Source organism: Talaromyces stipitatus, genomic scaffold (genome assembly GCF_000003125.1).
Source record: "Talaromyces stipitatus ATCC 10500 scf_1105507295541 genomic scaffold, whole genome shotgun sequence".
Lineage (NCBI taxonomy): Eukaryota > Fungi > Ascomycota > Eurotiomycetes > Eurotiales > Trichocomaceae > Talaromyces > Talaromyces stipitatus.
This window is the reverse complement of record NW_002990115.1, coordinates 767105-789427: the sequence shown is the minus strand read 5'-3', so window position 1 is coordinate 789427 and position 22323 is coordinate 767105. Positions and strand designations below refer to the sequence as shown.

Sequence of the window (22323 nt, the reverse complement as noted above, 5' to 3'; positions counted from 1 at the left end):
CTTTTTTTAAAGCGCAAACTTGCATATGTTGCCATGTCGGAGTACTATAAATCGATGTACGTACCTAGGCAGAGAGTATGGAGGCTACCCCACAGTTTAGTGAAGCTGCGGGACCTCGGCAATTCGAGCATCCCAAGCTTATAATCTCCGACAGGCTCTTCTCAATTCCTTCAACAGCAGTAGTTCAATCACTCAAGTTACAATATATAGCAAAACAACATGGCAGACCCGAATCAAATCACGCTCACATACCAAGATCGCATTGCAATCGTCACTCTCAACCGTCCCGAAGTACTGAACGCCCTAGACGGCGACGCGTACTATCTTCTCGGAGAACGATTGCGCGAAGTTGACAAGAGAGATGATATTTACATTACTATATTAACTGGGAAAGGCCGGTTCTTTTCCGCGTGAGTTTTAAAATATTCTTGCATTTCATTTAAATCATTGATCGACTGGCTAACTATCGCAAGTGGTGCTGATATCCGCGGCAACGGGGTCAGTCGTCGAGCAGACAACACTCTGTCTGAAGAGGAACAGCGCCGAGAAATAATGCGCTCATTCCTCGTAAATAACCTGGACATTACACGCACCGTGTACAATCATTCAAAGATCCTTGTGGTTGCTCTCAACGGTCCCGTCGTCGGACTCACTGCCGCTATTATCTCCTTTGCGGATTTCATCTACGCTGCTCCTCATACGTTCCTTCTCACACCTTTTTCGTCACTGGGTTTGGTCGCCGAAGGCGGTGCTTCGAGGGGGTTTGTACAAAGACTCGGTATTTCCAAAGCAAACGAGGCGCTGCTCATGAGTAGGCGAATCACATGCGAGGAACTAGTATCAACTGGTTTCGTGAACAAAGTTATCCCTGCGCCATCCGGGAGAAATAATGATTCTGATGGATTTTTGAAAGCTGTTCTGGCTGAGGTTGATGATAGATTAGGTCTGCATCTGAACCAGACTAGTCTTCTGGGTATCAAGAGACTTATTCGCCAACCGGAACGCGAGATTCTTGATAGACAGAATTTGTTAGAGGTGTTTGGTGGTGTGGATAGATTTGTTGCTGGTTATCCACAGGAAGAATTTAGAAAGCTCGCCACTGGTGAGAAGAAGCATAAGTTGTGAGGAGGGCATTCGAAGGGTGTACATTAACCTACATATTTTCCAAATACATGGGTCGCTCAACCCCTCTCTGCGCGGATGATGATTCAAAAAACCCGGTGTGAGATAAATCTACTCGTCATCGCTTGACTCTGCTTGCTGCTGCTGCCTCTCTTGTGCAAGCAGATCCTTCCACTGCTGCATAAAAGACGCCATACCTCCAGTCCCTGACTGAGAAGCGTCCACAACGTCTCGAGGAAGTTTATGAGCAGAGTATTGCGGCGAAGTAAATCCATACGCCTCTGGATCATCACGCTCCACTAATCGAAGTTCCGGAACTGATGAAATGTTCTCGATTTCTTCTGCTGCCGCAGCCGAATCATTATCTGGTGATGCAGAGCATCCATCGTCTCTAAGAGACAGTCGCACAACCTCGTCTTCAAGTGGCGCCAAATCCTTCATGGTCAGAATCTCCAACCAGCTGAACAGCAGTGGATCGGTCCTGAGCGCCCACGGATTGATATCAATAAGCCACACCCGTTCGTGAGGCGGTGGGACATAAACGTCGAACACAAAATTCGGTTCCGGAAAGGTGTCTTTGAGTTTTTCATCAAAGAATGTCTGAATTCTAGACACGAGCATGTCGCGCATGGCGAATAAGAAGTCAAAATGATTCAAGTCACGCTGACACATGCACAACAGCGTGCGGTTTCGGACAAAGCATCGAAACTCTAACGATGGGTTGAGGTTGAAGTATTTGCGAAGAACAAGATAATAAGGGATATTAGTAGTATCGAGATCCTCTGTCGTACTGACTGAATCCTCCGGTTCCGGGTCTGTATCGTCAAAGACATGCTCCAAATCGTGCGTAATGAAATCACTGCTCTTCAGCAACAAGTAGATATCGTTCGGTGTCTGACACTGAAGGTCATTCGTAACCGCAATCCAGGTTGCGTCTTTGGGAGCACTCCAGTTGAGTTTCGGGGTGACTTTGCCGTCTAGTTCCCGGATAGTCTCTTCAATCTGTATGTGGATATCACTCCATTCTTCTGATGGATCTTCTTGATCGCCATCGTCTTCAGAATCAGAAGTTTCTATGCCGCTGTCATCGCCCATCATCGCTGCCCGGCTTGGATTATCAGGAGGAAGCACAATTCCGTCGGCGCGGAGGTACGAAAGGAAAGCGTCGGATAGCGGGATAAGACGGGCTTTCGGAGTAATAGCTCGATAGCTGGAACGAGATGGTTAGCAGTCTAAGAATATCATGTTCTCTGTTTGGTACATACAGCGGATGCCAGTAATGATATGAGCAATGCAATATCTGAGTTCGAGTGACTGGGGGGAAGGGAAGCTTTTTAGGGGCCTGGGTGGCCTCGACAGGCTCTGTCGTAGTGTCACTGGACAGCATGATATATGTGCCTTTGGTTTTCTGCGAGAGCTCTTTTATTGACAAGTTTCAATGTAAACGGTCGATTTTGTCGTGTAGAAAAGAATATGGAAATATTCTTGGTGGGGCAACACAATCACATGCTCCGCGTTCTGATTAATGTGACAGAAGAATCCAAGTGACAGAACAATCAAAATGAGCAGAATTCGAACAATTCAAAGTCCTCAAGAGAATAAGAGAAGAAAAGCGCGTTTTGAATGTAAGAGAGTAGAAAAAGAAGAAAACATGAATCATTCTGAAAGATCCAAAATATTTATAGCCGGTGACGTTCTAGTCTCCGCGTGGTCTGTGCACCCACTGATAGAAGCCGACGGTATTCACACGTTTCTCAATGTTGAACCTCGCACATAGAACGGACACCGCGCTGCTTCGCGCAGTCTATTGTCAAAATGGCCACCGAAACACCTGATACGAAGAATCTTAAGTCATGGAAGGAGGCTTTTCAATATCCAATTCCCACCGTGCGGAAGGTCGAGCAGGAGTTGAGGCGGGATATTGCAAGTAATAGAGAGAAGTTGCGGTCTTTGGTTGGGTATGTCACATGCATTGCTACTCTCTTTTGATGAATGTATACTTACTATATTGTTGCTAGGACACGATATCGTGAATTTCTAGGGACCGCTGAGACGATCATTGAAATGAATGTGGAGAGCGCCGAAATCGAGTCCAGACTGACCAGTATCGGAATCCGCTGCAATACAAGCCTGATTGGCAAGAAGTCGGTCAATCTGACGGATATAAATCGAGATTCGACGGGTAGAACAGAAGAAGACAAGGCTTTGGCCGGGCAACTCGCGCTCCTTCATCGCTGCACCACCGTGACAGGACGGTTGTTACGCAAACACGATTCGCCTCTGTTGGCCTCGAAGTTGATGGTGATTTCGAGATTACTTTACAAGACCCTTTCTCAAACCACAAATGCCCCGCCATTTCTTGAGTCGTTACGCTTGCAGCTGAGCTATGTCCAGAAACTGATACGCCGAAGGATTGAGCGAAGACTAGGATCTTCCAAGTCGAGTGTTGAAGACATTATTGATTCAATGGCAGCTTTTTGTCTGTCGAACAGTGCATCGTCGTTGGACAGCATTACACATTTTCATAACATTCGGCTTAATTGTATTGCGAAACGGCTTGATCGCGGCGAGAATGGAAGCGACTGTATCCCAAAAGCATTGAGTCTATACATACAAACACTCCAGCATACAAAGGCTCTCTTCTCCCGACGCTTATCTGATGCGCTGGGCAAGCTACAAGCCCGACCTCTGCTGAACGACCATGATGTTCAAAAACTCGATGATATTGACCTGGACATTCTCGGACGATGGGTAGTGCCGGACGTCAAGAATTTCACGCCCTGGATCAAGTCAGACCCCATGACGAAGCAATCAGCAGAACAAACCCTAAAAAATTGGTCTAAAAAGGCTTTTCAGACTTTTCTAGAGCGCGCAGCAACGACTCTCAAAGATCACGTGGACTTTTCAGGGGTTCTTGCATTGCGAAAGAAAACCTTGGATATCTGGCTTGCTGCCGTTCCAACAACACTCACGCATTCGTCAACCAGTGTGCTGGAAGGTCTTCGAGACCTTTTCAATACCCAATTGAAAAACATTATACTCCGTGAAGCTCAAGAATTGTTATTTGTTGGTGATGCCATCAAGTCTCATCTTAAAGAATGGGAGAAGACAGAAGGAAGTGCAACTCGGTCGTTATGGGATCCTGATCTATTATCATTGGAAATCTCTGATGGCGCTTCCGCCTTAAAGAAAGTTATCACAGAGACATTGCTGGGCCAGGATACAAAAATAGCGAATGTGCTGGAACGCTACCGTTCCTGGCTCGCGACCATTGAGACTTCACGACAGTTGATCGAGGAGCTGCAAAATACGAAATGGGAAGATACCCTTGACGAGGACGAGGACGAAGAGTTTCAGATCAGTACTGTGGATCTGCTCACCAAAGATGATCCTCACTTCCTACGCGAAGAACAGACCAAAGCAGTCAGACAAGCCTTGCTCAACTTGCAGGAATCCTTTGGCGATGCAATTAAAGCTTTTGAAGACTCCAAAAATAGTGACAAGACTGCGTTTGTTCTACGTCTTATTCGTGATCTTAGGCGAGAAAGCCCTTCAAACATCTTACAAGATGATGAGATGGATTTTGCCCAAGATATTATACCGAAGTTGCACGAACTCTTGGCAGAGGAGGTCCTCTCCAAAGTAACGGCGTCAAAGATCCTCCCGCCCTCCAAGGGCAACATTACACGGATCCCTGGACGTTCTCTTTGGGAGAAGGGTCCGGAATTACCCATCCAGCCTTTACCATCAACATTCAAGTACTTCAAACGTCTCGCAGAAGCCATGGAGGATATAGGTCCAGACCTATGGAATCCTTCTGCCGTTAGCGTCCTGGCAACAAGACTACACGAGACAGTGATTGACCCATTCAATGCAAAGCTGGAGCAGCTCAAACAATCTTCAAATAACACCGGAGAGAAAAGGGATGCTGAAGAGGCGGAGACAACTGCCGAACAAGAATCGTCTGCCACTGAAACGAACAGCTCTAACACGGTAGACATGATACGAGACTGGAAAATCCAATTACTGCTTGACGCATTCTACATTAGAGACGCCCTGTCCGTCCGGGCTGACAATACAAATGCTCTAGACGAATTAATTGAAGCTCTGCAGGGTGAAATCGATGAAGGGGGCAAAATTGCTGGTACACTACAGGAATCTGCACACGACTTCTGGAATCGAACACAGTTGCTCTTTGGGCTATTAGCAAACTAGGAATATTCTCTGTACCTTGAGAACGGTGACCGCTGACTATATACGTATAATTAATTGCATATATTCATGAACTCTGATATGATTCCTCGAGAGCGCGTAATGAATGCAATCAATGCCTCGTTGGGGAAACGCGGAACAGATAAGTAGGGTTAAGGCTGCGGCTGTCCAAATTCAAATGGTAGCCACAAGCTTTGATCTTTTCAGATGTTTCAGATGGCTCATGCACATAATCCAGTCGGGAAAAAATTGTGTGTCCCATTGAAGGCCCCAACGTAGCAATTCTTTCGTTGCTATAACTTCCAAGATTATAGTCAGCTATAACAGAGCCAATATATGAGCATGACATACAAGCACAAATCCTCACTCACAAGTCAGAATGTACGTACTTTGGACCTAAACCCTTTCTGTTTCAATTCTGGACTCCGACGAAAGTATATTGCCCACTCTGGTTGGATGGCTTCAGCTGCCGCAGTGCCATGCCTTTCTCCATACGTGTATGGAGTATACCTCGGTCTGATCAATTCACACTGTCGAGGGAGACAAAATCTGCAGAAATAGCCTCCTTAACAGCTCACTAGTGTACTGTACCTACACTTCACGTGTCTACAATCATTGCTATGGAATTGGTCGAGATTTTCTAACGTGTTTAATACTCATTCGTTACTAGAGAATACACACATGCCCCCCTATGGGCTCATAGAGTTAATACACGAAACCACTAACTTAGGCCCACAACGTGGTAATGTACTGCCTCCTAGGCGTCAGTAACAATGCAGTTTCAATACTCCTGGTATTTCGATAAGCATTTCACGAAATACGTACTAGCCATGTGGGAGGTGCATGGAGGGGTGCGAGGGATAAATGATTAACAGCTATGAATACGTATCTGAAATAGGTACGGGAGTTTTTCCGATAACTTGGTGTTCAGTGGAATCGTTTTCTAATTCCTCTACTGTATCAGAGTCGTTCTATTCAGAGAAAGCCGTATTCGCATTGCGCCTGTCCCAATTGATTGATTTCCGAGCGCAATGTCTTCGTCAGTATCCTCCTTGATCGAAAGCCTTGTTGCGGCGGGCAAGGCATACGAGAATAATGAACCTGGTGCAAGAGAAGCGCTCATCGACAACAGTCGAGCGCTGGCTACTTCGCTCGAAATTCCAAGTGAATTCTTACAGCGCAGTTTCTGGGCCGAAGTAAGTATTCGCACTTGCAAAATGTCAAAGGATGCGCACTAATACACGATGAAATAGCCAGCATTGTCGGCCAGTATACGAATCGCAGTTAATGTCAAACTATTCCAACACCTAAAGGAATCCGGAGAATCAGGACTCAGCGCCGAAGTACTATCCGCAAAGACGGGCATTGATATTGTTCTACTCCAGCGCCTTGCACGACATCTCGTTGCGATGCACCTTCTTACTTTCCGTGACGGCGCATTCCATGCTACGATATTGAGTAACGGTCTCGCAGAAGAAAACTACCAAGATAGTATCGCTTTCTGCTACGATACGGCCAGACCATCATTCAACGGATTCCCCGAATTCTTCCAAAAAACAGAGTACAAATCCCCCAGTCTCGGAACGCTGGATGGCCCATTTCAAAACGCGCACAAGACCCAACTTCCTTTTTTTGACTGGTTGATTGCGACGCCACCGAATCTACAACATTTTGACTCCTTTATGAGCGCGTACCGAGCTGGGAAAGCTAATTGGTACGATCCTGGATTCTATCCAGTCGCTGAGCGATTGATTACTGGGTTCGATACCTCCGAGAGCGATGTACTGCTCGTCGATGTTGGTGGTGGCCGGGGTCACGACATGGCTCTCTTTTGCGCGCAATATGACTCTTCCGCTCATAAAGGTCGAGTGGTCCTCCAGGATCGCGAACCTGTCATTGCCGCCGTAAAAGAGGCTAGTCAAAACCTTCCCTTTGAGGCTCAGGCTCACGACTTTTTCACCCCGCAACCTATCAAGGGTGCACGCGCATATTCCCTTCACTCCATCTTGCACGACTGGAGCGACGAGGACGGCGTCAAGATTCTGCAGAATCTCGCGCCGGCCTTAAGAAAGGGCTATTCGCGAGTCTTGTTTAATGAGATCGTCGTCAGCGAGGAGAAACCGACTCTCGCCGCGACGAGTATGGATCTAATGATGCTGGCACATTTTGCTGTTAGGGAAAGGACAGAGGCCGAATGGAAGGGAATCCTTGAAAACGCTGGATTGAGAATTACCAATATCTACACCTATCCTGGTGTTGCCGAGAGTCTGATTGAGGCGGAATTGGCATAATTATTTGACCATTATGTCGATTTTACGACTTGAGAATAGAGAAGGGTTGTCCAGAATTGTGAACTCACAAGTAACAACGCTAACGAGCAGTTGTGGCGGATTAGGAGTAAAAGGCTTGATCTATCTACCCATATTGATAAGAGCACTTCCTCCAAAGTATGTATCTCGACTTGTAGAAAAGTTCCACACGTATCTCATGACTCTGGGAGGGGGTTCGATTTGTAAGAGAAATTAGAGAATAATGAGAAGGATTGCACGTAAAATAACCTTTCCTTTTCCGGAGAATTAGGGCTCTGGAGGTCTTAGCAGCACGGGCGCGGCAACGGCTTGAGAACGTGGAGCCGGCCCGTCGCGGATCTCAACCAATCTTTCTTTTCTTTTCGTTACATACACAGTCCCTGTACGGAGTACATAGGTAGGCGATCGATGACTGCATGTTTTTCAGTGGATTCCCAAAATCTAGACTTTATCGGTGTTCATTAGCATTGCGCCCGAACGGGGCAAGTCTCTCCACCGCCATCCGCTGGCCAATATCCCAAGGAGTGGCACAGCTAACACAGGCCTAAAGCTGCCTAAGAGTAGTGCGAACTCTAAGCTAGTCTTTCCGTACATTACCATAACTGCTGTAGGAACTCATGACTTTGAAGTACTTTTACAATTCATAATTTCCATCATTTTTATTGTACGGTTTTGTCCACCAGGGTTGTAGGGTAATCTCACAACATTTATATAAGCTTTTACTTATGTGCAGGGAATCGCTGCCTTACGCACGCGGCACAGGGGATCGATCAGTTTTAGCTGTGTTTCATGCACCGGGGGTTTTCCGTTGGTACTTTTCTTGTTTGGTGCGAATCATGCGGTACACCAATACGGAGGTGGGAGTCAAGTGATGGCACTACGCTAGGCATTAGCGCATAAACTCTATGTATTTCAGTTGTTTTAATACGGAGCTAAACCAGAGAGGATCTAGCATTCAGGTAGATAGGCAAATAGGAGTACTCCAAGTGGTAGTTAGCTGTAACCAATTATGGTATACATTTCTAGCGCTCTCTAGCGTACATTAGTGTTGTGCCGTCACTTTTGACTCCCACCTCCGTACTTAGATGCTTATTATGGAGATATTGCATTTTCGCTAGTGACATTAGCCCACTGATCATCCCTGTCAATAACTGAAGAAGGAAGATCTTATTGGTCCGGAAGCTGTCGGGGACCTCGGTAGTGAGTCCACTGACGACCTGTTGTGGTTAATGATCTCTTAGTCAGAACCTGGATTCCGTCAGAACGGCTGGATACGAGAGTAGGTACTCAAAATGTACAGCAGTTTTCCTTTACTATGCGGAGGCGAATTTCCCGGGTGCTGGAATTATGATACTCAATCAATCTTCAGGGATCTTTCGAACATCAATGGCATGACAGACCCGGTTGACGATACTTATAGAGGGCTCGAAATGGAAGAACCGAGATTCTGAGTGGGAGCAGTAGAGTCGTATCGCAAATAACCCTGACCCGAGTTATGAGAAGTATTGCATCTACTCCTCAGTCCGCACAATCATCATGTCGTCCTTCAACCCAGATGTCGACTTTAACGAAAGTCGTGGATATCAGATCAATATAATCGGATGGGTGTTCACTGGTATTGCAATTGCCACCGTTGGTCTTAAACTCTTTACTCGCGGGCACATGGCGAAGAATTTGGGCTGGGATGACTTTTTCATCTTCTTTTCGATGGTGAGCTGATAAGAGATGGACTACAAGCATTGATGATCATTAACAAATACGAACCTGCAGGGTCTCAGTATCATTGCTACAGCCTTTGTATCGTATTCGGTCACTCTTGGTCTTGGACGACATTCGGCCGCCGTGGTTGCTGAGCATGGAATGGATGGATATGCATTGGCCGCAAAATGGCAGATCATAGCATTCCGTGAGTTCTCCGTCATTTGTTATGCAACTTGTTCCCGATCAAGGTTAACCATTATTGCTTTTCTAGCTTTCAATATTGGTTAGTCCATTCATTCCTCGTGAGATAACACCTTCTATGCCGACGAGACTAAGACGACGTCATATAGGCTCCTTCAGTTTCCCCAATATTTCCATCGCAATTCTCATCCACAATCTGCTGGACCCGAACAGATTTCGCTCAATCAGCCTCTACGCGATGGCTATTTTGCAGGTCGTAATTGCCATGATATCTGCCGTCCTTGTCTTCGTGCAGTGCAAGCCTATAGCAATCCTGTGGGACCCCAGACTGCTGTCTGAAGGTTCATGCTGGAGTCCTGACGTTTTCAACGACTTTACGTATTGGGTCAGTGCATACACAACTGTGACGGATATCATTCTTGCCGTCGTACCAGTCAGCGCGTTTTGGAAATTGCAAATGCGAACTTCGACCAAGGTGGCCGTGTGCACTATGATGAGCTTGACGCTACTCTCTGCAGTTGTCACGATCGTGAAAGCAACATATCTGCATTTGTTCACGGACCACGCGGACCCTCGTTAGTACCACTTTCCTCTTCATTGAGACTTGTAGTCTGGAAATCATCTCCGGCTGACCTTCACCCAGTTTACAACGTCGTAACACTGGTACTTTGGGGCCTGTAAGCTTTCTCGCCGTCCTTCATATCATTGCCAATCACTGACATCCCCTCTCCTTCAGAGTTGAACAAAATGTAGTCATAGTGGCTGCATGTATTCCCACGCTTCGTCCTTTCTTCCGCACAGTGTTCACCAAAGACTCACGGTCTGGCACCACGAGCGGCGGTTCTGAAATATATTCAGGGCATGCATACAAACTCTCATCCAATACCGCTCATGCCACTTCCAAACGTCCCGAATCCGAGTCGGAGATTCCGCTTGGTAATCGCGATGGTATATGGCAGACCAGAGAAGTCATGGTGGAAAGCGAAGAAGACAACATATGAGCCGCGTCAGCGAGCGAGCAAACTTGAGTTCGAGGATGAAGCAATGCAATGTATAAATAATCATTTGGGTGGCTTGGATTTGTATTTGAGAACAGACATCTGGAATATCGGGTGGACTTTGTTATTGTGAAATGGCTGGGTGTTTCTCTTTCGCCTGGACAGGCTCCGGTGCTGGTGTAGAAAAGTTAAAATTAGTGATATATAGCATAGTGCCAGGTATATGCCTAGACAACAGTCAAAATCGACATTGTCAATGTGAAGAAAACAATTGCTGAAGGTTGAGTCTTTGCTCGAGTCTGGAGGTACACTTACATCATACCAGGGGCAGAGTTCTGATTGGATGCAGACGCCGAGGTGCTTTCCGCGGGAATCTCACCTTTAAAGAGCGTTTCTTCTCACCATCGCACCCTCACCCCTCGTCTTTCTTTCATCCAGTCAATCAACCATGGCAGCGCCGCGACTGCCATTTCTCTATCCCCAGCTGTTCCGGTCGGTCGGGACCTACGAGACCGGCGCTCGTTCCCTTCGCTTTACTACTTTCACTGTGACCCGTCATCGCAACCAGAGCACCGTTACCCGCCGGCAACCACAGTCCATAGAATCCAAGCTACCTCCACCGACACAGCCCAAGAAACGATCCGCGAGGCAATCAAGCAGTTCATCGCTCAATCGCAATACAAACCCGAAAGCGCAGAAAGATAACACGAGAGGGGACTCGGAGCAGCCTAGTCAAGATATCAAAGACGGAAACAAGGAGGACGCTACGAAAAGTACCAAATCCTCGGAACCATCTACACAATTACTTGACAAGAATGAAGTGCCATGTGGCGCTTCAAAAAATTCTGTAGATCCAGCGCAAATGCCTCGAGAGGTGCCACCACCAAAGAATCCAATGGACGCCGTGCTGCAAATGCCACCGCCTTCTGATTTGGGCCTTGCAAGATTGCATTCAAACGGGCAAGAGGTTCCGCATTTAGAACCGGCACCATACATTCATCATTTCGATACGTATACACTTGTCAAGAATCTGCAGGAGGGTGGATTCAGTGAGGAACAAGCTATCACGCTGATGAAAGGAATTCGAGGCATTTTACAGGAGAAGCTGGATTTGGCCGAACGGACCCTTACATCAAAATCCGACAGTGAAAACGAGGAATATCTGTTCAAAGCTGCATGTTCAGAGCTACGATCGTCGCTAGAGGCGTCTCGACATCTAGAAGTGGAGAGACAACGAAGCTCCAGGACGCAGTTACAGCACGAAGTGGACATACTAAATATGCGAATTACACAGGAATTGGCAAAAATGAATGATGATCTAAAAGGGATGTGGAATGAACATAAGATGACTACCCGAGAACAGCAACAGGGTCAGGACACGGGCATCCAGGAACTCAACTACAAGATTGCTGTTTCTCTGGCAAGTGATGGAAAGAGTGAAGCCGAAGGACTGAGATGGGTCTTGACAAGGCGAGCAGCATTCGCCATTGTCTTCAGTGCTAGTAAGTCAACATCTCGACCAGAAAAAGACTACATTGCTAATAATTCTGTCTAGTGATGGCCATCACGTTCTTGAAATTCTGGTCTGCTCGTTCACACGAACTGGAAAGAAGGCAAGCCGCCGCAAAAGAAATAGCCAAGCTAGAGACCGTGAAAGATGCAGCGGTCCAGACCGAACCTTCGCTCTCTGACACGCTAGCGAGTGAGACATTAGGATGAGCCAGTATATATACGAGCATTATACATTACCTTCGGCATCTTCTCATCGTTCTCTCTTTATACCTTTCTTTAAACCCGATGGTTTCTTTTGTCTCTTTTGTCACTGTACATATATTCATCTCACCCGATGACTGGTTTGTTGGCTCAACCCATATGACAGCACGCTTGATACCCGATAGATATTAGACCTGACGCATATCCTTCGAAAAACAATAGAATAATGCCACGCACTACATCTCATGATTCCAGTATGTTTACAACATTTCAGAAACTAGCATACATCGTAGATTGCTAACCCCTTGCTAATTAGGTGGTAGTACGGTGGTCCCTTAGGGCTTCGAGCCCATTCGAGGGGAACAATCTCTAAGTCATGCGTAAAGGCGAAATAAGCAACTTCGTCAAAAGGCTACGCAATATACTGTCACTCGCGAGTAACAGCTTAGACCGGCTTTGCCTACAACAAATCCTTCATAACAGGTCAAGAAATAAGCCGAATTATGCGCCAACCTTGGAAGCTGTAATACCATTGACGCCACGGGCATACCCCGGCCCAGGCTGACATCCATGTATATGTCAATGAAATGTAGAGCCCAATGTGAATTTACGAGAAACCATTAGTACAGAAAATAGCACAATTGGAGTACGCAAGTCACCTATTCTGGTAAGATAACCTTGGAAACGAACATTCAAGTCATTGTGAGTGGTGACATTAGCATCCCCTTAGGGCCAATCGGTGGACTATAGCATACCAAAGGTAAAGTGAAAAGCAACTTGTGTGATACATGTAGTAGCACATCAGTAACCCCAACTCAACCCACAAAGCGGCTGAAAGAGCTCTCATCATAGTGGGGGAGAATGATTACTGTGATTTATTCATCCGTACATGCCCAGGTGTACTTTGATTACCACAAAAGCGAGCAAAAGAAGATGTGTGGGTTAAAACTCCAGTACAGTTTACTACTGTTTCTGATACTTACAGCCAATCTTACCATGACATCCGGGGACTCTTTACCGGTATATGATCCCTCATGCAACTTCCGTCCCAGCAACGTATCAGGAATGATTGATCTTTATGATTGGGTTGGATCGTACGCCAATCCACATTCTAGAATCAGGTATTGGAGAGTTCGACGAGCTGATCCTTTGGCATAGATACTACAACGGCACAACAGTGATCGAATACACCCCTTTCTCTCGACGAAATGGAATGTTCAGGTCATGTCCTAATGTAGAAAATCACACCTACATTCAGCAATACCAATCAATTCTCGGCATAATAGAGCCGGACAGGAACGATCCGGATAAGCCTTTGATCAATATGTTGCTGGGATTTTGGCACTTGGGGTTCGACTTCTCCTCTTTACCGACAACACAACAGAGTTTATACGAACAAGGATGGGATTATGGGTTGTATTCTACTAAGTAAGCAAGCACGGACCCTTCTCTCTTCTCTCTTCACTCTTCAGAGTTGTTTGGTGCCCAATTCTTATTCGACTATATAAAAAAGACCCTGGTACTTACGCTACGGTTACAAGAATAAAACAATCCCCCGAGATGGAAAGAACTTCAACCTCAGCTTGATAAAGGCAGAGGAGCGGAATTCCACTCGGATTATTCCTTACACCTTCTTCAATGAGATAACCACCAATACTCAAATGCCGAGTCATCTCGCCATGAGTCCTTGCAATAACTCTGCAGTAACGAATACGAGCAAGAGACTCGAGTATCTAACCACTTTGATCTCCGACCAATCTGCTCACCACCGTGACTATTCGAATTTTACGAACCCTACCCTCACTCTTTCTTTTAATAATGCCACTGCCAACCTCACTGTGAACGGATATTTCTACGCCTCAGCCGATCTATCAAAGGAAGAGTTGAGAGATAGAAGCTCTGCTGTTGTGGGAGGGAGAATGAAAGTCAAGTTTCTGGGACAGGTGGATAATTATCACTCTGATGTTTTGGTGGATCACAACTCAACTCCGGCATGGTCAAGGACTGTGGGCTTTGGGAATAACTCCCTTAACATAGGGTATCACAGCAGCTCTGGTGAATATCAACAGCACCAGAGGATTGTTGCTTTCAGTGTGGCTTTGCTCACGATGGGTTTGATCTTGTATGTGTGATGATTTCTGTTTAGAATGCATGTACTCCGTATGTACGTAATGAGAAAATGTGATATTGATGAAGGTTGAATCGACGATTATACGAGATTTTCCCCAGATCTGATCCCGCATTTTCGACCGGGAAAGATCTCGGTGCCGCTGGAGAAGGTTTGGGGGCTGGAAGCTTAAATTAACGTGGCGGTACGGAGTACGGGGTAACCGTTTTTACTTTTCTCCTCACTGTTCTCTTGTTGCATTTTCCTCAAACTGCCACGACGATATTCATGTGATAACAAATTGTGATCATCGAAGCGATCTTTCTAGCGCATATAATGCTTTTTTTCAACCACCGGAGTGGCAGCTCGCAATATGCGTTGACACTCTCTGCATTCCTCTTGCTCCTATTCTCCTTCCCCCTCACCACTTCCGCCGCCTCCTGCGCCGGCGTCCTCCTCCAAACGATCGCTACCCGCTGGGACTCTCTAGGAAGCGCCTATCAATCCGAAATATGCGCCCGAGGTTGTCAGCCCGTAATGTCCACTTGGGACGATTGGACATACTCCAACGCCTTTCTACCGTTAATCGACACCATGGCAAAAGAAATGTCACTTTCTGATAACTTCAAGGCCACATTTACTCGTATTGGTCAGGATATTGCGACTTCCACGAAGAACGAGTGCAGCGCATTATTAGCGCCTGGTCAGCATTTCTGTACCGGCGGGAATACACCGGAGGGCAATAAATTGGTGCAATGGAATTGGTGTTTTAAGAAGCAGGCGGCTAAGCAAGCTTCGAGGAATGCGTTTACTATACTCAGACTTGTGTCTAGTGAGATTTGTAAGGGGTCGGCCTATAAATATCTCTCGGATGATGCTCTGTGGACGGAAGCTTTGCCGGAATATATGAGGAAATATGCGGATACTTGTCAGGTTCCTCATGCGAACGAAGATGACGGCGTGACAGGTACAGGGAGTGTTCCTGACCAGGGTGCGCTCGTCGAGAAAGAAGTAAAGGACGAATTATGAGTGTTATGAAAGTTAATGGCTGTCTTTATACACGAGATCTATGTCTAACTCGAGCAAACTTTTGTCATAACAATATCACTTTTGATGGCGAGCTACTTCTAAGAAATATGCAGAATGCAATATTTGTGTATATATTCTTCTATATTATTCGTTGGTATCATATGCATATATTGTATAATGAAATATCCGAACTTAAGCAATTTTGACAGCTCAAGTGTACGTTCCAAGGTCGGTTGTACTCAATCATAACATCATACCAGCCGTCACTGAGATAGCTCTGATCATGAATTAAAAGTCTAAGCGCAGCTCAATACTCGGTGCGGCCTTCTGCTCTTGCGCTCCAGTATCTTGAGCCTCGCCGGAAGAACCAGCCCCAATACTGCGCAGGATATCCTCCACAAGAGCCTTCTTGTCATGGTCCATAGAAGCAACAAGCGTGCGGAAAATCACTGGGTCTAGTTTTCCTATCTCCAGAAGCCTAGCGGCCATCTCCTGGTAGACTGCTGTCCCTTCATTCTTTGCACGTGCTAGAAGAGTCGAGACAATCAAGGGAACTGCCGTTGAAAGTTTAGAAGTTGGAAAACCTGCGGGGTTGCTGATATATAAAACCAGTGTCTGTAAAATAGATACTCGCGAGTTTTCAGGATCGATAGGTGGCTCCCCTCGATCATTTGGGACCCCGGCGACGAATGCAATGAGTCGAGGAAACAGATATCGACCAATGGCTGAATCCGTGGTGGATAACGGTCCACTTCGAAGCAGTACGGAGCGAATACACCCTGCAGCCACACTGGCAAGGCCAACGTCCTGCAGGCAATCTAGGTATTCATCAAGTACTCTTGCAATCAGAGGGTCTTGCGGTGGAATGACATGACTGCCGGTACTGAGTACTATGGTCATGGCAAGGAGCGTGTTCTTTGCACATGGCAGAGAAGTGTCTGATTCTCGGCGTTGTGCAATTGTGAGTGTCGTAAGAAAACGTGACAAGCAGCCACGCACTTGTAACGAGACTGCTTCGGTCATCGGAGTATCTTGCGAACTCATGCCTTGGACAAACCTGCGGAAGATAGGAAGTGCATGTGGAACAACTTCTGCCTGGCATATACCCGTTGCTAATATAGTACTGAAGATGTGCAGGATACAAGCGTGAAGGTCATGACGGATGATTGCTGGGAATACCGCGGCGACATCGACCAGCGCAGATAGTGCGAGACGAATTAGAGTTAGAGTCTCATCTGAGCTAACATTGAAGGTACGAGAGCTTGAGTCGCCTAGATTCGGGAGCAGGCCAGCCAGAACGAGGATGATGTTCCTGGTAAGTTCGAAAAGCTGCTCGATATCGTCAGATAAATTTTCGGCACGATCTTGGCCACCCTTTGCTGAAGGATGATCGAGAGACAAATTTCTGGCCATCTCAACAATGACCGTTTGAATGTTGTGGCCTTCGGTAAGAACCAGACGGTCAAGAGTATCCAATGTCTCGGTAAAGACTGAATCTTGATAGATAGCATTTCCGGAGACAGATGGTCGTAGTATCTTCTTGAGAGCCTGAAGGATCTCCAACCTCTGCGAAGGTAACACAGATTGATCAACCAACGCCTCAAATGCTAGTCCAAAGAGGACGAAAAAGAAAGCAACCGGCTCATCACGGTAATTGATGCTGTCGCCCTTCCCAGAAGGTGTAAGACCATTGGTTTTACCCTCGTCACCATCCTCTGGAACCTGTGCTTTGGATTTGTTGTCTAATGCATCGAAAACAAAGTCACTGTCTTTCTCGACTAGACTTGCAATCGCATCCACAAGATTCAACCAAGAATCTTGATAGTACTATATTTAGTCAGTAAATAGTTTAAGCTGTATTGCATTATTTGGTGCACTTACGTTAAGCAATGTTTCTCTGTTCAAGGCCGCATATACTTCATCCAGATCCCCCGTCGATGGAGTGCCAAGACTTCCAGAAATGTCAGGTTCGAATCGTAATCGAGCAAACTCCTGAAGAGAGGAGAGCCATAACGGCGTGAGCATGGCTGTGTATGGCTGAACAACATTGACCAGATACTGTTGTTCGAGGCTTGCCATTTGCAATCGCGCCCAAGCCGAAAATAGCGCCAATTTGACCATGACCCTTGCATTCGAGTTGAGTCCCTTCAGATCACCAATCTCTGTGATGTTGGGGTTATCTTGTAATATTAGTAACATGCTGTAAAATATTTCAGAGTTATCCTTACTAGCAAATTGCTCCAAGCCCACAACGAGTAGTCGGAATATCCTGCCCATTCGATCGACATTTGTAACAATGCCTGCAGCAACGAACGTGCCGCATACATTGATAGCTTCTGAAGCCAGGTCTGGTGATGAATCCACTGCAAATGCTGGGGTTAGGGCTGATCCAATTTGAGCTTGGTATTGCTCGAGAAGGGAAGCCTCCGAAAAATCTGGGTCGGGAGTTTTTCCAAACATCTACATCATCAAAGGTCAGCCCATCTTCGAAGCAAATTAAGATAGTTGTAAGCTGCCTTACTTTGAGAACTTGATCAAGAATCTTCAAGCCCCAGACTCTTAGCTCGACTACATGTGCTGTAGAAGCAGAGAATGCCATGCGGACAACATCGCCGATTTTCTGCTGCAGGGCAAGTTCAGCAGGGATGGTTTGATCGGGAAGAATCTTGTCGTTGACCATAGTCAGTAGCTCGCTGAGACAGCTGACCGCAAAATTACGAGTCTGCCATTTGAGCAAGTCTTGCCCAGAGGTAGCACTACTATCTCCTTCTTCCTGATCTCCACCTGCAACAGCAGATGCAAACCCGGCAACTTCGTCATCTGGAATTTCGGAAGTAGTATTCACACGCGCAGGTTTTTTAGGTGGAATATCATCTTTCTTTGCTCGTGTTTTAGTAAGTACGTTGTGTAGACGCTGAACCCACAGTTGAGTATGAGAAAGCCCAGTCTGTTGCAACCAGTTGCGAATCAAGCTTCGAAGAGATGTACTTCCCGGGGAATCATCCAAGGCAAGCCAAATGTCGTCCTCCAAAGTCGAAGCCGTAGATGATATAACACCTTCGGCATCCCTTTTCATAAGATTATCCAATCCACGAATTGCTGCCTCACGCATCAGCGAACTCTTCGACGTGAGACCCCCATGAAGGCGCTTGACGAAAACCGTGAGATCGACGTGTGATGGCGCATACAGTGAGAGGTGGTCTAGGCATCGAGAGCTTTGCGTGTTCATTGCTGGGGACTCTTCTAGCTGAAATTGGCGAACCAAAGTCAGAATGAGATTGCGAGTCTTCGCAATATCCTGGAGATCAGGACCCAGTACATTGATCAGAGAATCCACTGCACGACTAATGACGAAAGGAGTAGGGAATAACACTTCCAGATTTGAGGTAGCCAAGGAAGCTGTTTCCTCATTATGTGTATCCGCCACATAAAGCTGGGCAAGCATCCCCAGCGAGCTTGATGCATAAGGAGAAAATGTCAACCCAGCTGATTCCGCAACCCTGTCCAAACCATCTATAGCCCAAAAGTGTACAACGGGGTGAGGGTCACTGCAAAGTGACATGAGAACACCGACGATTGTCTTCAAGTGGAACCCTGCAGCCATGCCACCGACTTTCGAGTGAATACAGCCTAAAGCCGCTGCACATCCTGCTCGCGCACTTGGTTCACGGTTTGCCACAATCGTATCAACAAGCCAGTTGATCTGGGTATTGGTAAACGCATTTCCAGCCCTATTACATAGTCTGCCAAGTGCCTCAAATCCGATCGTCCGGATAATGGCATCGGGGTCCATAACGAATTTCTGATAGACATTTTAGTTACAAACACTTCTGGCATGATTTCAAATATATTGCGCTCACTGACCTGCAATAGTTCTTGAATGATCTTTTCGGTGGACGTTTCTAGCTTCCCTGGAGATGCAATAGTTTCTCTGACTGCGACTTTGAGAGTGTGTAACAAAGCTATGGCTATGTTGATGGCCATTGCAACTTTGCGACCCGGGTTTCTCTGCAAGCTATGAGAGGACAACAACGTAACGATCTGCTCAACGCTGCTTTCTTGAACCTTTGGTGCTTGTAAAGGCAAAGCAACCGCAAAAAGATCAATAGCAGCATTCACAGCCTCCGTAACGGGAGGATCGGTATAGAAAGCCGAGAAAGCGTCTCGTGAACCGTAGAGGAGAACACTATCATGTTCACTCGCTTGACAAACGGGAAAATTGAGCTAGAGAAGTATTAGCGAATACCCGAGAATAAACAAGCCCGAGCTTACAATATCATCAATTTCTTGATCAGTAGACTCGTTCGCGTTCCATGCAGTGGCCCCCCCTGCACGTTTACCAGTAAGCGTTTCATTGACGTAGGTTCGAGCCAAGCCTGTGACTCCAAAGCCAAAGTTATCCCATAAGTCCCAAAGGCTATCGAACTGGCCGGGGGATGCGGCGACAGAAGTCTCAATAGGACTGGGATGTACGATGTCGGGGTCCGCAAAAGAGGATATGGCTATGCTAAGAAGACTCGACTGAGAAACTATCTCCGAATGGCCGGTGTGGTGTATCTTGACCAATTTCGTAAAGCATTGAAGCACGCGGCGGCGTACCATGACCGCAAAATCGTGCATTTGTAGAGAAGGAAAGAGACGTTGTGATATATCTTCCGCTGCTTTTGGCAATGTCATTTCATCTAGGAAGGCGACTGTGTTCTGTAGCATTGCAGCAATACGTCTAGCGCCGTCCGCAGTAACCAATTTGGCGTTGAACTCGAGAAACGAGAGCATGGAGCCTAAAGCGCATTCTCTCACATGTGCCAGGAAGCTCGTCTCTAGTGGCCCTTGTTCGGCTGTGTTTGCCTTGCCTAAAGGTTTCGGAAGAGCATTCTTCCATAGAAGCATCAGTTGCGATAAATGAATTTTGACAAAACTCGGCCCCAGAGGCATTAAACCTCCAATTAGGATCCACGCAACCTGAATTTGCGTACTTGCAACTCGAAGTTCAGAACTACCGCTGTGCTTGAGCAAATCTGTTGCCTGCGAGAGAACACGAGCAAAAACATCGACAGATCCATAGAGAGGTTGCAAGCGAGAAGTACCCAACATCGCAGATAGACCATTTGCGAACCCAAGGCAGCGACGAGATGATGAACGTGGCGTTGATAGTTGTCCAATCTCACGGTTCAAGCTATTCGAGCAGATTGTGACGCAAGATATTAATTGGCTTGGGCACGCAAGAACAAAGTTGCGCAAACATTGGGCTGTTTGGATCTGAACGGTGTAGCTAGGGTGTGGAAGGACTTGAATAAGGGCCTCGCGACAAGCGTCGGCCAAGGACGTGACAGCCGAACCAAGTGATGATATCAGCGAAGAGAGAGCGCTCAAAGCGCTTGCGAGTGTATACTTGCTTGGCTCACTTCTCTCCTTGATCACCTGAGGGTAATCCTTCAAGATGGAGTTAATGAGCCAATTGGCAGCATTCACTTGGCTATTTTCTCGCAGAATTTCACGACCAAGGGTATCTTCAAGGATATTCTTGATAAACTTTCGAGTCATTAGCAGTCGAAAACGATTGTATGTAACTGTTGGATGGTTGAGTAGGGTAACGAGCAGATGCGAAGCAATCTGACCGTATCGTTCTTCGACAACGTTCTCTCCTAGATTTTGAATGATATACTTATAGCAGACCGCTATCCCAGCTCTGGCACGATTGCCAGTTGAGCTCCGTACATATTGAGAAGAAAGTTGCACTAGAATGTCCGAAAGTGATAATGATAAGCGAGGTTCGACTTTTTTAGCTGATGGAGACTCCATCTCTGGTGGCTCATCCTCGTCTGCATCTGCTGCCTTTTGCGGTGGCTTTTTTGACTGTCGCTTGCTTTTCTTTGATTTTGCTGATAACTCAATACCATCTTGTGGTGAATAGTTCTTAACAAGAGCTCTTGCTAAGCATGACGCAGCAGCATGTCTCACAGGCGCGACTGGGCTGTCAAGGACCTTCCAGACGAGTGTTTTTAGTGTCTCACTATCATTTTGGTTATCAAAGTATGTGGTTGTAATCAAAAGTTGTTCAAGACACCGGCAAGCATTTATTTGAACGAGACTTGACTTGTCGCTGGAAGCAGCATTGCGGGCATGTTTCCATATATCTCGTGCTATCGGCTCTTCAATCGGACCACCCAGGCCACCGACTACCTTTCGAAGTGCGGCGAAGACTGAACCCCGAGCGCCAGCATGGTTACTGCCAGCTTTAAGTAGTTTGAAGAGGCCAGCCGTAACAGCGCTTGCGTGAGAATAGGCGCTATCACCGGCATTTGCAAACACCTCTCCCAAGCAATGCCCTGCGGCGAGCTTGGTTTTAAGCTCTACACTCTTCCCACCATTGAGTATAGCGAGTAGGTCGAGAACAGTATCGTACAGAGGAATGCGGTCGCCTTTGCCGAGAATCGTTCCGAAACATTTACCAAGGTTATTGCGAATCACTCGTGTGACTGTGGGGGAACTGAGGTTGATGATTTTAAAGAGCTCTTGTTTTAGTGAAGCTTGCTCCAAAGCGAGTTCATCTTTTGTGAGTGTAGAAACATGCTGAACAAGTTCGGATGTAAATGTTAAAAGGTATAAATCTTGCTGTTCAGACGGAAGGGCATGTAGCTTCGCGACGTCGAGCTCGGTGCGGCGTGGCTCTTGGGGTCTCTCTGCGGGAGCAGCTGATGCGGCCGCGGGCTCAGGGGCAGACATTGAATGAGGGGAATTGCGGAATCTGCTCAAGGAACCAAATCCCCAAGTGTGCTTCCGAAATCGAAGGCGATGGATTTATTGAACTAGGAGAGAAAATGTAGGAGCGAAGGTAAGTAAAGATTAGTTGTGTTAAGTAGATCGCATTGGGGCTTGTAAATAATTACGTTGCGGAGCGGATCATTTTCGGCCCGATATAGTTATCTTA

The 22323-nt window shown here is 46.6% G+C and overlaps 8 protein-coding genes across 8 annotated transcripts; 6 read left to right on the top strand and 2 right to left on the bottom strand.

Annotated features, from left to right (window-relative positions):
• Positions 1 to 172: 172 nt before the first annotated feature.
• Positions 173 to 1125, top strand: TSTA_026200 (peroxisomal D3,D2-enoyl-CoA isomerase; the record flags this gene model as incomplete). Its single annotated transcript, XM_002479698.1, has 2 exons — positions 173 to 410; positions 474 to 1125. The coding sequence occupies exons 1-2, from the start codon at positions 220 to 222 to the stop codon at positions 1123 to 1125; spliced, it is 843 nt and encodes a 280-aa protein (XP_002479743.1). The 5' UTR covers positions 173 to 219.
• Positions 420 to 2749, bottom strand: TSTA_026190 (cell cycle control protein Cdc123). The gene is made up of 3 exons (XM_002479697.1): positions 2388 to 2749; positions 1158 to 2332; positions 420 to 1099 (listed from the first exon to the last, which is right to left on the bottom strand). The coding sequence occupies exons 1-2, from the start codon at positions 2507 to 2509 to the stop codon at positions 1234 to 1236; spliced, it is 1221 nt and encodes a 406-aa protein (XP_002479742.1). The 5' UTR covers positions 2510 to 2749; the 3' UTR covers positions 420 to 1099; positions 1158 to 1233.
• A 142-nt stretch (positions 2750 to 2891) lies between these two features.
• On the top strand, positions 2892 to 5397 carry TSTA_026180 (uncharacterized protein). The gene is made up of 2 exons (XM_002479696.1): positions 2892 to 3080; positions 3141 to 5397. Exons 1-2 carry the CDS (start codon positions 2938 to 2940, stop codon positions 5335 to 5337), a joined length of 2340 nt encoding a protein of 779 aa, XP_002479741.1. The 5' UTR covers positions 2892 to 2937; the 3' UTR covers positions 5338 to 5397.
• A 968-nt stretch (positions 5398 to 6365) lies between these two features.
• TSTA_026170 (hydroxyindole O-methyltransferase, putative) lies at positions 6366 to 7625 on the top strand (the record flags this gene model as incomplete). Its single annotated transcript, XM_002479695.1, has 2 exons — positions 6366 to 6530; positions 6588 to 7625. 2 exons carry the CDS (start codon positions 6366 to 6368, stop codon positions 7623 to 7625), a joined length of 1203 nt encoding a protein of 400 aa, XP_002479740.1.
• Positions 7626 to 9104: 1479 nt separating this feature from the next.
• Positions 9105 to 10797, top strand: TSTA_026160 (uncharacterized protein). The gene is made up of 5 exons (XM_002479694.1): positions 9105 to 9353; positions 9414 to 9549; positions 9695 to 10120; positions 10189 to 10222; positions 10282 to 10797. The coding sequence occupies exons 1-5, from the start codon at positions 9180 to 9182 to the stop codon at positions 10544 to 10546; spliced, it is 1035 nt and encodes a 344-aa protein (XP_002479739.1). The 5' UTR covers positions 9105 to 9179; the 3' UTR covers positions 10547 to 10797.
• A 194-nt stretch (positions 10798 to 10991) lies between these two features.
• Positions 10992 to 12504, top strand: TSTA_026150 (uncharacterized protein; the record flags this gene model as incomplete). The annotated part of the gene is made up of 2 exons (XM_002479693.1): positions 10992 to 12045; positions 12099 to 12504. 2 exons carry the CDS (start codon positions 10992 to 10994, stop codon positions 12260 to 12262), a joined length of 1218 nt encoding a protein of 405 aa, XP_002479738.1. The 3' UTR covers positions 12263 to 12504.
• A 748-nt stretch (positions 12505 to 13252) lies between these two features.
• On the top strand, positions 13253 to 15392 carry TSTA_026140 (uncharacterized protein; the record flags this gene model as incomplete). Its single annotated transcript, XM_002479692.1, has 5 exons — positions 13253 to 13350; positions 13415 to 13684; positions 13770 to 14378; positions 14486 to 14535; positions 14692 to 15392. The coding sequence occupies 5 exons, from the start codon at positions 13253 to 13255 to the stop codon at positions 15390 to 15392; spliced, it is 1728 nt and encodes a 575-aa protein (XP_002479737.1).
• Positions 15393 to 15517: 125 nt separating this feature from the next.
• Positions 15518 to 22118, bottom strand: TSTA_026130 (uncharacterized protein; the record flags this gene model as incomplete). Its single annotated transcript, XM_002479691.1, has 6 exons — positions 15518 to 17219; positions 17274 to 17572; positions 17621 to 17852; positions 17914 to 19194; positions 19257 to 19616; positions 19665 to 22118. 6 exons carry the CDS (start codon positions 22116 to 22118, stop codon positions 15681 to 15683), a joined length of 6165 nt encoding a protein of 2054 aa, XP_002479736.1. The 3' UTR covers positions 15518 to 15680.
• Between the last annotated feature and the right edge of the window lie 205 nt (positions 22119 to 22323).